We start from the raw sequence: 14,719 nt of genomic DNA on the forward strand, positions 1-14,719 counted from the left end.
GATTTTGTTAGTTGTTTAGCTTTATCCATAATCAATCATAGAGTGAGTTGCACCACGAAATTAGACAAAATTTAAGGGAAAAACATTGGAGGATACTTCAAGTTTTCAATGATGTTTCAGAATTTGTAAATTGGCTTCTCTATTTGATGTGTTAAGAAGTGTATTGAGTAACTTGCAGCTAAAATGCAATTCAATGTTTGCCATGCATAAAAGTCTTGGCATCAAATGAAAGATCTATTATTCCTCTACTTATAGTAAATATAATCTATAATGGGAAAAAAAAGGAACCCATCATAGATTTTAACTGCGAACCACATTTCTCTCTTCTATCTTGCTCCATAGTCTCCCTAACAATTTTAGAGAGAATGGGTTGAGAAAGAATCATATAGTAGAGATTCAAATAAGCGGTTCGAAAGACAAAAATTGTATCAAAAGGAAAAAGGTAAATATATATGCAGAATAATCAATTTTTCCATCAAACTGAAAATCAAACATGTAGTTGAACAGTTAAAATTTATGTGAAAGGTCAAAACAGATATATAAGAACTTCTAATTTTTCTTATATATTCAGGTCAATGAAATTTATATGCTATAGATTCAGATGAGGAGTTTAAAAGACGAGAATAATAACAAAAGTAGAAAGACATATACTTATGTAGAATATTAAAATTTTCCATCAAATAAAAAATCAAACATTTAGTAAAAACAGCTAAAATTTATGTGAGAGGTCAAAACAAATAAACTTCCAATTGTTCTTATACATTTAGGTCGTTGGAATTTTAACTGCAACCTTAAACAAAGACTTGATTAATTTTTATGCTAGATTTAACATATTTTCATTTGATAATAGAACTCTTAAAGGAGTGGAAAGAAAATTCTTTTCTAGGTTCAACGAAGCAAAGCTACTATAAAATACTTCTTTCGAATGAGTTGAAAAAATGCATAGCATCATTGTTTTCGACTACCTTAACTAGCAAAGTGTTAATTTATGAAGACTATTGTCTAAGAAAACCTACTGCTACCATGACATACTTTACTATTGATGAAAACTTGGATAAATAAGGATAACGTAATAAACTAGCTTGTACTTGATTACTTTACTAAGAATAATTACATGAACTAGTGTGTTTATTATTAAACTTTTGTATTAGATTATATTACTTCTTGCTGTTTATTTTTCTAATAAATAAATTTTGTGCTACTCTTAATACTTTGAGAGTAATTTGTATTTTACGTCAATTTACTTCTTAAGGCCAAATTTTTGTTGTACATTCTTATTTTCTTCATTTATATGCAGACCAACCTTTTGTTTTATTGGAGAAACATTTCTTTAAACTTTTAGGTTTCTATTTGAAAGGTTTTGAAACATGATTCACTTATTGACTTATTATTCTCCACTTAGATTGTGAAGGTAATTATCTACATTTTGTATTTTATTTAATTCCTTTTGTAAATATTTTGTTGTCTTTATATACTTATGAGTGATTTTTTGACATGCAATAAAGAATTTTTAGAATTTGGATTATTAAAATATAGAAATGAATTCTTAATCATAATGGAATCAATTGATTTATTTTTTATGTTTGGGTGATAAGATACATTACCTAATTTGAATCATATAGTATAGTTTGCAGATTTTATTTTAATCAAAACTATTTTCACAATTTGAATCTTTTCACTTTTATGTATGTATTTATGCAAACATCTTTTTTTCCTTCCAAGAAATTCAAATAATTTGTGATGCATCAATGTATTGCAACAATTTTGTCTGTATGTCACTAAAGGCACCTAAACAAATTCTATGTTTTTGGGCGTACGCATTGTTGATGGTAGTGATCATTTTTTTTTTTTTGCAAAATCCGAATGCGGGTGGGTTGCCAACCCCCTACTTTATTAGAGAGAGTAGAGACATTACAAAGCCTGCTAGGAAGAAGAGCCTACGGCCCTTGAACAATAGAGGATGAAGTACTTTACAACCCAGGATCGAGTACAAGGGACCTCCCAACAATCCATTTGCAAGGCTGTCTGAACATCCAGTGGAAGCTGCTGGACCGAGGAGAAGACAGTGTCAACTTGAAGCTTTCCTCCTGCTATTTTGTCTGCGCAACTCTTCGCCTCTCTGAGAACATGGCGCACCATGGACGACAATCAACTAATAAGCCTCGAATTCTACGCAGGGTATTGCTCAAAGGCCATTTGGCTGTGGCACCAGATTGCAACAAACGAACCAAGGCCTCCGAGTCGACCTCGACGAGAAGACCGGTAAGGTTTCTATCCTTGACAATGCAAAAGTCCATGCCATAAGGAGAGAGCCTCTGCAGTCAGAGTGCCCACCTCCCTAAACTCCTTATAAAAGGCAAAGACCAAATGCCCCGTGTGATCGTGAACTAGCCCTCCACCCGAAGCACTTGCACCAGAGACACTAGCGTCCGTGTTGAGTTTGAGCCTGTTGAGTGGAGGTCTCGACCAGGGCACAGCACAAACCTTGAACCGTTTGGGGCGAAAACCTGCGTCTGGAGACCATGGATGCTCCAGGTCCCCAATGAAACACTTGGGTAATAGGACTCCGGTTCGACCAAGCTGTACCACAAAGCTATCAATGTCCAGAATGACCTGACGAGCCTGAAATGACGCACCCTCATGTCGTGCATGGTTACGCGCTTTCCAGAGAAACCAAACTACAATAGCTGGCATAACCATGAATGTGATTCAGCGATCCCAACCCAACATAGCCCAACCAAGACATGAACATTGCTGAGAGAGAGGAGTGCATTTAGACCTGTCAATCGGGCCTAATGAGCCGGGTTTTGATGAGTTCAAGCTCAACTCATTTAATTTGAATCATTTTCGGGTTTCGGGCTATGAGTTTCGGGTTCGTAAATGTGAATTTCATACTCAACTCACATAATATTCGGGTTGTGAGCCTTAATCGGGTTTAGCCCAAACTCACTTATTACTTCTTAACTTTCTTAATATAATTACTATAACTATTAAGTTGTAAAACTAATTTAACATTTACAAGACTATAATCTTAAAACTAAACATGAACAAATAATAGTTCTTAAAACGTATATAAACCAAAAAATTTTCAACAATATTTATATTTAATCCATTCAAAATGCATGAAAAATAGTAATAAAACATGCGATCATAAGCCAATACATCTTTAAAAGTTGAAACTTTTTTTATAATCTTGTGATTTAAATCCAAATATGCTTGATGATTTTTGTGTTTGTAGACCAAAATAAAATCAACCAATATTATGCCAATACAAAAATTTACTCAACCAATAAGAAAAATTAGAGATTTAGTTATGCATTACCAATATTGGCTCTCAAGAAAACTCATGAAAGAGTTTTTAGATGTATTTTTGTGTTTTGTAATTTATGTATATATTTAGTATTTAGTAATAATATATTTGGATATATAATTATACATAATATCAAAATATAAATATTATATATATATAGGTAATTAAAGGGTCGGACCTATATCGGGTTTGAGCCTAATAAGGCCCAAACTCGGCTCACATTTAATTCGGGCCTAATTTTTAGGCTCAGACTCAGATCGGCTCACTAAATGATCGGGCTCATCGGGTTTTCTATCGGGTCGAGCGAGCCGAGCTCGGGCTGGCCCAGCCCCATTGACAATCCTAAGTGCATTAGGGCTAGGATGCCAAATTGCCTTTTGGACCAATCCCAGACCTCATAAGCAACAGGACCAGTGAGGAACAAATGAAGGAAAGACTCCTCGTGGGAGGAGCAACAATAGCACTGAGAAGGAAAGGCTACCCCCCCCCGACGAAGGGTAAGATCTAATGGCAGAAAATTATGTAAGGCACGTCACGAAAAAAACACGATCTTCAAAAGCAAGAAGGTACACCACACCGCCCTACATACCACAGACGAGTTCTTCTTAGTTCGAAGTAAGTCCCATGCTGATTTAACCGTAAAGAGCCCCTAGGAGGAAGGCAACCAAACCATCTTGTCCTCCAGATGCGGGAAGACCTGCGTGTCAAGTATCCGACAAACCACACGCATAGGCAGCCACTGGAGGAGCTTAGATACATTCCACTCGTTTTGGATAATAAATTTCACAGCAAACATGTGCGGGGGATTGTGAAAACCAAGCATCTCCGCCACCGTCTCCTCCCCCAACCATATGTCGTGCTAAAAGTCCACAAAACCTCTCCCCAAACACCAACGAATCTGCCTCTCCACAACATCTCGAATCGCGACCAACCTCCGCCAGGAGAGGGGAGGCCTGTGGACTGTCGCTTTGCTAGGATGCACTCCCCAGATGTATTTTTGATGTATGAAGTTGGTCCAAATCGAGTCATTCACCCTAGACTGCCACCAGAGTTTACAAGCAAATGCAGAGCACATGTCTTCAAACAATCTAAACCCGAGACCACTTTCCGCAACCGGAAAGCATAATTTATCCCAGGAGGACCAATGTACTCTTTGGGCGTCTACACCATGGTCCCATAAAAAACTATTACAAAGTCTCCCCAACTTGATGAAAATCGCCTTTGGCGGCTGAAGTACCTGCAGTATATACATGAGGAGGAAAGAAAGAACATGTCTGAGAAGTATTAACTTACCCCCTGCAAATAGCCCTTTGGAGCTTCAGTTGCTCAGTCTAGCTTGCATCTTAGCGAGAATCCCATCAAACAATAAACACATCGAACGGCCTCAGGAGATAGGTGCCCCTAAGTAAGTGAAAGGGAAAGATTGTCGCTGAAAGCCCAATGTTGCCGCCACCAAATTCCGTTGTTCCTGGGATGCCCTGTTTGACAGTAGGAAGGTACTTTTACTAGCATTAATCCGCAGTCCAGAGAATAGTTGGTATTGAGAGAAAAAATCGGAAAGACTCCCCACACAATCAGCGGAGCACCGTGCAAAGACCAGAACATCGTCCGCCAAGGCCAAACAAGGAATATAGGATCCAGCAGAGGCATAGAATATCCTCTCATTCTGCAAGAATAAGTGATGGATACCCCGAGTGAAGAACTCTGCCATGAGCACGAAAAATGCTGGCAAGAGCGGGTCATCTTGAAGGACACCCCTGGACGACTTAAAGAATCCCGACGGAGCTTCATTAATAAGGACAGAAAACTAGCAGTTGGACAGTGTACGGAATAAAAGGTCGACACACCATTTCTCAAAGCCAAACTGGCGAAGCATGAATATTAGAAAACTCCACTCGATCCGATCATGTGTCTTCTCCATGTCCAACTTTAGAATGAGGTTAGAATGATTCAGCCGTTTATCCAGATCCAATATGAGCTCTTAGGCAAGCAAGATATTATCTGAAATACTGCGATCCGGAACAAAACTAGCTTGCTATGGGGAAATGAGCTTAGGGAGGAGTTAGCTAATATGGGACGCTTAAATTTTTTATAGAATTTTAGAACTTACATTGCATAAGTTAATTGGCCGAAAGTCCCTCCATCTCGAAGCTTCCACCACTTTCGGGATCAAAACAATAGTTGTACTGGAGAAAACTCGCGGCTGCTGCCTACCCTGGAAAAAATTCTTGACTGCTAGATACAGATCTTCCTGGATAATAGGCTAACACGACTGATAGAACCCGGCATCGAAACCATCAGGGCCGGGGGCACCATCTACTAACAGGGAAAAAACGATATCTTTGATTTTCTCTCGCGATAGGATCTTCTGCAGGGTATCGTTGTCCACTGCCTGCACCCGTGGGATCGAAAAGTTGAGGTGTGGGGCTGCTTGAACGTCACGATCGAAGGAAAGGAGATTCGAGAAAAATTGGACTGCCGATTGTCTAATCTGGACATCACTCTCTAATCAAACATCTGAATAATTCTTAACTTGAGTAATGTAGTTGTTGCTGCACCTTTGTTTAACATTGAGATGAAAAAATTTGGTGTTGGCATCACCAGTCTAAATTCATTTAATTGAGGCCTTTTGACGCCAAAATTCACACTCGATGGAAAGAGCACAAGTGTGAAGAGCTCTTGTTTTTTCCAGCCTAATTATTGATGCAACATCCCTAGAGGTATTATATTCGGTCTCTCGGCACCGTAGGTCCTCCTCCGCTTGTTGTACTGACTGAAAGATGTTCCCGAACGAATTTCGACTCCAGATGCGCAATTTGGCCTTGACATGCATCAACTTCTAGAAAAATCGTTCCATTCCCGATGCCTGGATGTGGACGTCCCATGCCTCCTTAACAATTTGTACAAACTGAGGATGACTTCTCCAGACATTTAAAAATCTGAAGGAAGTACCCCGCGAAAAACTCGAACCACATTTTAGTAAGAGCAGCGCATGATCTGATCGTCCCCGATCTAAATGCGAAGTTTTCGAAACCTCAAATAAATCTCCCCATTCGTCATTTATCAAAGTTCTGTCTAGTCGCTGCCACAACACCCCATTCGTCCAAGTATGAATTGGACCATCAAACTCTAATGAAGACAGGCCACAAAGGGATATAGCTTCATTGAACTCCTCCATATTCCGGGTAATAGGAGGAGAACCACCTGACCTTTCATCCACTGTAGTAATTGTGTTGAAATCCCCCGTTACCATCCAAGACCCAGTGATAAGATTTTCGATATTCTCCATAGCAACCCACAAAGCTCACCTAGCCACTATTGTATATTTCGCATAGACAGCAGAGAAATGGAAAGAATACTTTTGGAGGTAAGTGACGGACAAATGGACCAGTTGATCACCAAATTCTTGAAAGGTAATAGAAAAGTCGTCAAACCAGAAAATTCAAATCCTTCCGTCTAAGAAACATCGAGCTTGGGAAAATTTCAGCAATCGACGAATCATGTCGATTTGTGATGCATCAGTAATGGGGTCAATTAAAACTAATATACGAACATGGTACTTGAAGCATAATCTAACTAGATACCACTGGGAGTCACGGCGTGACACCCCACCGACATTCCACACCAGAAAGTTCATAGGGTTAATCATTGGATAGATGGAAAAGACTTAGCTAGAGAGAAGAATAACTGCAGCCTCTTATTATAGTTTGTTGATCTGCCTCCTTTCTTGATACGTATGGCCGCAATACTGTTTAAGAGTTCCATATCCTTAATGCCCAGAAATGCACCCCGAGGGTATTCGTCTCCAAATAATTCTAAATGCAAAACATGAGTATCCAGAATAGTTTTGAAGTCACGGAGCTGCCCCGTGTTGATATCCACATCGCGAAGATCAGATGTTAAATGCCGCCTTCCGAAGTAAGCATCCTGCGTACGTGGGGACGAGACTGGAGTTGCCCCTGCAGAGCGACTAATCCCCTTTCCAGTCGTAAGGACCACGTCATTCCCCGTTTCAGCCAAACTTGTCAGTGCAGCAAATAAATTAGCAAGGTCCAGCGTGCTAGATACCACCCCAGAGCTGGTAGAAGCGATCCCACCCTGATCGCCCTCGCAAATGGCGAGGTCAAGTTCCGCCAGATGTCCATCATGCATAGCCGTATGAGTGATCATGGGCAGAGCCACCATTGCATCCGTCGATCTGAATCGCTGCAGCGAGGGGTCGACGCGTCTCTGTCTATCGCAGGGGACTATCCCCAACTCCGCAGCAATGGGTTCATCACCTGGTACAGGCTGATGCGTCGCCCTGGGTTCGGTGAAGTCCTTAGCAGGTGTGCCGAACACCTCCAGCACCTATCCCTCCTTTAAAGCCTTATCATTCGAAGCCGCTGTCTGTGACACCTCGTGCCCCTTGTCATCCACACCTGTTTCCTTAGACATGTACACCAGATTTTCAGCTCTCCTACCACTGCTCACCGCTCGTAGGGGTTTCAGGGAAGGGTTTTTCTTGAAGCACTCAACCTCCGAGTGTCCAATCCTGGTGCAAAAGGAGCAATACTTTGGCCATCCCTGATATTCCACCATCTGCCACCAACCGTGAGTGTCGTCCGCAATCCATACTCTACAGGCAGGACTCTTTGCCACGTCAAGCTCCACCAGAATTCAAGCCAAGGAGGGTCTTTTAAGGACTGTAGTAGCTAAATTCACTTGGAGCGGTCTGCCTAGCAAGAAGCCAATCTTGCGCAGCAATGGCTTCTCGAAAAAAGGCAGTGGCAGTCCTAGGAGCGTAACCCAGATCAGGGTAATGGAGGACTCATGACGGGTGTCAAAATCCAAGGTCCATTTGGCGATAGTTATGGGAGAATTACGTATGAACCAAGTGCGTCTGACGAACAATCAGGTGTAATCTTCCTCCAGAACGGGTCGGATGAACACATGACTAGCATCCAGGAGCCCTACCGAGCACTCTTCTTTCAGCTCAAGAGCAGTGAAGAATTTACGGATCATTTCCATGGCGGCTTGCTGAACGCAAATCTACCCACCAGGACATTAAGGTAGGGAGCTACAATGTTGTCCAGGTCTTGCCGTGAGAGAATCAGGGCCGGCTCTCCCCTATAAGAGCCAAGTTTGCCCACTGCCGCAGCGCCGTCTTCCATCATTGTGCCGTCAATCAAAACCTCCGCAGGAGACTTGTGTTGCATAGTTATTAAACCCAGCCCGGTCCGGCGGTTCGACCGGTCAACCCGGCGAACCGGCCACTAAACCGGGCCGGTTCTTCAATTGGATCGTTTCTGCATATGAACCGTTGACTTTTCAACGGACCGGCGGTTCAACCGGATTAAACCGGAAACCCGGCCGGTTTTGTGGACAGACCGGGTTTGAGGAAAAAATGTTTGTCCAAACCTTTGCTTGGATTCGAACTTCAGACCTTCGATATTGTTTGTGCATAGCTCACCACCAGGCCACTTTGTCACTTGTTCATTAATGGCCATTCTTATGCTATATGAATGTTTTGTTAATTTCATCTTTATTTTTTTAAACTCTCCAAAACAAATGTATTTGGAATCTTTTAATAAAACTTATGACCCTTATATTCTATAAATTATAAAATAGATTTCAAAAATAACATATTACATAATTTATTTTAAAGACAAATATTGTTTTTTAAATATTTTTTTGCATTTAAAATTTGTAAATAACCTAGATAATTACAATAAACATCTACACTTGAAGTTTGGTGGATTACTAATTAAATTTATGTTTTGTTGATTCTTATATGAATTAAATATTCTATAGTAAATTAAATTAAATGAATATTTGTTATGACATTATTTATTACAATTTATCTCATATATCCTATATCAAAATTTATAAAATATAATATTTAAATATATGTAGTGACCCACTGGTTCAACCACTCACCCACCGGTTGAACCAGTGACCTGTTGACCCACCTCCTTCGCCGGTCTCCTCTCCGGGCCGAGTTTAATAACTATGTTGTGTTGTGTCCCTCTAGATGAGGAGGCTGGCGGCCAGTTGGCCACCATGCCAAGGCTCAAAGAAGAAACCCTAGAGAGACCTAGAAGAAGGAAACCTTAGAAGCCGGGTCAATTGTTTCTAATTTATGGTAGTGATCATGTTATCATGTTGTACAGATTGACTTGAAAACAAACTAATATACTATGCACTAGACAATTGTTTATTGCTTTTCTAAAGGTTTATGTATTAATAAATTAAAGTTAATAAATAAAGGTAAATAATATAATATGAAATGAAAAAGATTTAAGATCAATTTCAAAATAGTGATAAAAAAAGAAGAAAAAATTGAATAAACAGTCAATTAACATGGCTTTCAATTAAAAAAATTTATTAGTCAATTTTTGTTAATTTTGATTAATCTTTTTTCTACAATTATATAGATATAAAAAAAGGAAAAATTACACCAATCGTCCCTCACATATTAGCGATGAGAAAATTTCATCTCTCAAAATGAAAATAAACGATTTTAGTCCCTAACAAATAAAAAACATTCACTTTTAGTTCTTGGCCATCTCTCCGAAAGAATTTTGACCGAAATTAGCCACGTGCACATCACGTGATTAAATTTTAAAAGATAAATCTAGTAACTCAATTAACTATTGATCCAAAAATTAAAAAAAAAAAAACATATGCACCACTTATTCCCTTCCACCACCACCCTCCCCCCCATTCCCACTTCCTTTTATTGGCATTACCACCCTTGAATCCTCATTACAGTCCCTTTTTTTCCCCTCCTCATCTTCTTTCCTTACTTCCTTCCTCTCTCTCTTTCCTCTACCACTACCCGCCCCCTTTTCCCCTCATTACCACTTCTCATCCTTTCCCTATTCAAATAAAATTTACATATTCATACACTATTGAAACAGTCTACTATAGCTTTTTTGTTTTTGAAAAAATTCAATAAAAATAATCTTTAATTAAATAAGTAGTAATCTAATGGAGCTGTAGCTTTATTGGTTGAGCTTGTGCAACAATATAACAAAGACCCAAATTTTCTTCCCTAAATTTTTGCTCAACATAGTTATAGAGCCTTGCCCCAACTTGAAATTGACCAAAAAATAGAATGAAATAAAAACTTCAAATAGTTAAAAATGAGGCCTCATCTAGTTTCTATAGATCTACTTGCCTCCACTGGCAGTTTACTCACCCTTCTTGTTGTGCTTCCTTGCATTCCTCTGGTTCTTCAAGAACTTAGGATCCATTCCTTTGGCGGAAAGTGTGGCAGTGCTTACTAGGCTTCTTGATGCCATTTTTCTTAGCCTTATAGGACTACATACGAGCATTGGAGTGGATAAGTCAACGTCATTTGGTTTATGAGCATTGGAGTGGATAAGTTAACATCATTACTAGTGGAATAAGTCTTGTGTTAAGGGATTCAAGTCATGTTTGCTACCTTGCAATAGAGATTTCAAAAATACTTATTACTTTAGCTTCCCACCAGCCATAGCTTTTGAAATTTTTAGTTAGTTTAATTTGAGGAGGGTAAGAGTAGAACCCATTAGGGGCACCACCAATAGGAGGTGAATAAGAACCAGAAGGGAGCATGAATAGGCCACAGATCAAATTAGGATTGTTAGGATTTTGGGAATTAGAAGAAGGAGAAGAAGATAAGGGTTTGAGACAACAGTAGGAGAGGATAGTGAAGAGTGGTTTGCTATTTTTTAAAAAAATTAGTCATGTGATGTGCGTGACTAATTCCGGCAAAAAAATCGAATAGAAAAGTGATCAGGGACCAAAATTAATCATTTTTATTTGTTAGGGACTAAAATTACTTATTCTCATTCTGAGGGACTAAATTTTCTTATCAGTGATATATGAGGGACAATTGGTGTTATTTTCTCTCAATAGTAGGACAAGTTTTAACACAATCAAACACGTGCAATGCACATGATCTTTCCTAGTGTTTCCAAAATATGTAAGTGACATACCTAGATTTGCTTGTGTTCTGCAAATGTGATTATATATTTGAAATTAAAGTTTTGATTGGAGATATATTTGTCTTAATTTTGTCTTCTGTGAGTTGGGAGTTCCTTGAAATTAACTTTGTTTGCTTCACTAAAGGAATAAAATTTTAGAAATGCAAGATCAAGGCATAGTAGATGTGTTTATTGTTAATGAATTAAAGTAGCAAGAGAATGCAATTATTGTGTGAAAAGAAGAAAATTATGAGGAAAAGTATTCATTATCAAACATTTGAAGGACTATAATTATTTTTTATGACGTTCAAACTTTGAAATTCAAGGTAGAAAATGTATTATAAGCCGAATCTTCCTTTTATGTTGCCATTTGAAGGAAAAGTTTAATGTTGATTTAACTTAGTTTGTAACATTAACAACAATTATCATGTGTAACATACCCGGACTATGACTAGTTTAGTTGAAATACTAGACATTCTTATTATTTGCTATCAAGCTACCAAAAAATTTTAGCCAATCATAAACTTTTTAATAGTGGACAAATAATTTCTAAACAAGTATTATTGTCTCAACTTTACAATTTTGTATCAAATGCTAATAATTTCAACTTAATCTTTATATGAATTATGACTAATATTCTTGTAATTAAAATTTACAACTTAAGACATGTTGGAATTTAATTTGAAAGCTTTTGAAGTTTTATGGATAATGTAAACAATATCCAAAATGTAATCAATTTATATAAACCATTTCCAAGAGAAATATGTAAAACAAAATATCAAATATATAGATAGCATGAATTTTTTTTATCCTCCTATCTCTCCCATGCCCTTCCTACGCACAATTTACCCTCCTACCACTCCCATGCCCTTCCTACCCCCAACTACTGAGAATAGGATTTGAACACTGAACCTAGTAGCGACAAGAATTTTAACAGTCCTGCCTTAGTTACTAGATAGATAGCATAACTAAACACTAAAAATTCAGCAAAAATAAAATACAAATATTTTATTTTATGTTAGTATGACCAAAACAAACCAAGAACTTCAAAATAAGAGATGAAAGTACTGACCTAAAGAAAATGAGATTTTACAATAGCAAATTTCCAATAACATAAGAACCAACTAGCAATTATTCTAACATTAGATGAGAAGACATAAACTCAAAATTAACAAAATAAATGAAAAATTTTGAAAAAGTATAGTAAGGTAGCTCGGGGAAGAAGGAACTTACCGCAAAAGAAAAGAGCAATATCAATGACCAAATCCAAAATTCTTACAAAAAAAAAAAAGAAAGAAAAAAAAGCTATAAAGCAAGTAAATAACTCATAGACCATGATGTTGAAATGACAACAGTATGGGCAAAAGGTGAAATAAGTAGAACATGAGGTTTGTAACTTCCTAGTTAAATGGCTACAAAAGATTTTTGAATGTTGAATTGGATTATATACATTTATATCCTCGTAATTAGAAAGAAAAGGAAATAATTGACCACAATCAGCCTATAAGGGTGTAAATGAGCTTTCTAAGTATAATTTTGGAAGACTCCTAGAGACAAAACTTATTATAAAATGTATTACATATCTAAACACACCAAATATTAAATCAATTGTATTGCCAATGAATTGTAGTAATTGAAAAAAAGAATTTCTCCAATTTGAAAGTGACCAACAACTAAAACTATATACATATAAATGGATTAGATTAGAGTTAAAAATACATATATACTAAATTGAGGGAGGGCTAAGGAAGAGTTGGGTGGTTTGGAGGGAAAAAGTGTAAGTGAATGGTTTCGAATTAGAACCCTCCTGCTTAATAAAAAAAATTTAAAAAAAAAACCAAACTAAATGGTCAATCTTAGTGATAAAGGGTTACACACTAAATAAACTCCAAAACCAACTCTTGTAGCATTTGTACCAAAAGCTTCAATATTAGATCATGTGGGCTGCTAAATTGCCAAAATCTACACCTTGAGAAAAAGACAAAAAAAATCTTTACCTTAGAGCAAAAGTACTTTTTGGTTTTATATCCTAACTATATATATAAGAAGCACTTGCACTTTTAACTGTTCACCAACTTTCATTCTATCACTTGTGCTTTGAAAGCTTGTAGCGAATTTCATATGATCACTTTCATTGTTTCGAACACTTGTACGCTGTGCCATGGATAAGAGGCCACGGAAATTGTTCAATGCATGTGCTACTATTTTTCACTAATTTACTTTGCCGTCCTCTTTAGATCCTTTCTTTTAGTCTGCAGGCAGTTTATCATTGGTTTTTTGGTGATTTCTATTGGATTTGATTGGTAGTTAATTACTAGACACCATAGTGGATTGTGAAATTATTCTTTTGCCCAGATAGGTGGTATTTTTAATGCATAGCTTTATGGTGAACTTGTGTCTTTTAGTAATTTCATATGAGATTATGGTGGATTAGCTTTTGGAAACCATAATTTGTACCCATCACAACAGGTCTTGTCTGCTGCCTTAGTAGTCTATGCTTTTGCACGAGTTATTTTCTTCTATTTAGATCATCATCTCATAGTTGCTTTGCTGGTCTCTGGAACTTTCTCCCGCTGGTATGCTATATTCTTTTTTCTTTTATTGCATATTTTGCCTTTTGTTTCTTAACATATTTTGTTGGTCTTGGGCAAAATTTTGTAACGTAGTTTTTGCGCTATGTTATCATTTGCTGTTTGTTTGGTTTTCACTCCTTTTGTAGTTTGTTTTTTGAGCTTGGTTGCTTTGAAATTTTTTGTATCCTTTATACTTCACCATGTGCATATGAAGAAACCATGTGAACAAACTATAGAAATGTACACTTCTACTTCTGACACTTAGACCAAAGAGTTTTACTACTACAAATTCTTCACAGGCACCATCGCCCGCGCATCCCGTTGGACTCCCTATGAGTGTATGTATGTGTGTATATATATATGTATATATAGGTAGGATTTTTCTATTTTTTTTTACATCACCCAAGTCAATTTTATATGGCCCACCCACTAATCAAAACCCATCTCGGAACCCTATTTACCATCCTCCAATAAACTCTTAGCCTTCGTTTGGGAGTTGAGGATTTGGACAGAAAAGAAAGGAAAAGAAGAGAAAGTTTAGTTTTCCTTTGTTTGTTAGTTTTTAGTAAAAAAGAAAAGAAATGAAATGAGAGGATTTAGAAGGATGAATAGTAGCTAAAACTTTTCCTCCCAAATTGGACGGAAATGGAAAGAAACTTTGAAAAAACTTGTCAAAATTTTTAAAATACCTATTTTGTCCTTAAAATGGTCTGAAACAAATATATAATAACTTTCATATCTAAAATTATTCCACTAATTTTCAAAACTTCCAAATAACATAACAATTCTTTCTCTTCTCAAATTTTTCCTTCTTTTATTTCCTATCCTAAGCTCCCAATCTATGCCTTAAGCCCACTAGCCCAATCCCAATAGCCCCTTGCCCA

At 37.4% G+C, this 14,719-nt stretch overlaps 2 protein-coding genes across 2 annotated transcripts; both read right to left on the bottom strand.

Annotated features, from left to right (window-relative positions):
* Window positions 1–2,271: 2,271 nt before the first annotated feature.
* LOC113718086 (uncharacterized) lies at window positions 2,272–2,700 on the bottom strand. The gene has a single exon (XM_027243007.1). The coding sequence runs from the start codon at window positions 2,698–2,700 to the stop codon at window positions 2,272–2,274; it is 429 nt and encodes a 142-aa protein (XP_027098808.1).
* Window positions 2,701–6,149: 3,449 nt separating this feature from the next.
* Window positions 6,150–6,599, bottom strand: LOC140021148 (uncharacterized). Its single transcript, XM_072071919.1, has one exon. The coding sequence runs from the start codon at window positions 6,597–6,599 to the stop codon at window positions 6,150–6,152; it is 450 nt and encodes a 149-aa protein (XP_071928020.1).
* Between the last annotated feature and the right edge of the window lie 8,120 nt (window positions 6,600–14,719).

This window comes from Coffea arabica, chromosome 11e (genome assembly GCF_036785885.1).
Source record: "Coffea arabica cultivar ET-39 chromosome 11e, Coffea Arabica ET-39 HiFi, whole genome shotgun sequence".
NCBI classification, from domain to species: domain Eukaryota; kingdom Viridiplantae; phylum Streptophyta; class Magnoliopsida; order Gentianales; family Rubiaceae; genus Coffea; species Coffea arabica.

What these genes read in the sequence shown, in the direction of transcription:
- LOC113718086 (XM_027243007.1), bottom strand. Translation starts at nt 2,700, where the DNA reads ATGGTTATGCCAGCTATTGTAGTTTGGTTTCTCTGGAAAGCGCGTAAC.
- LOC140021148 (XM_072071919.1), bottom strand. Translation starts at nt 6,599, where the DNA reads ATGGAGAATATCGAAAATCTTATCACTGGGTCTTGGATGGTAACGGGG.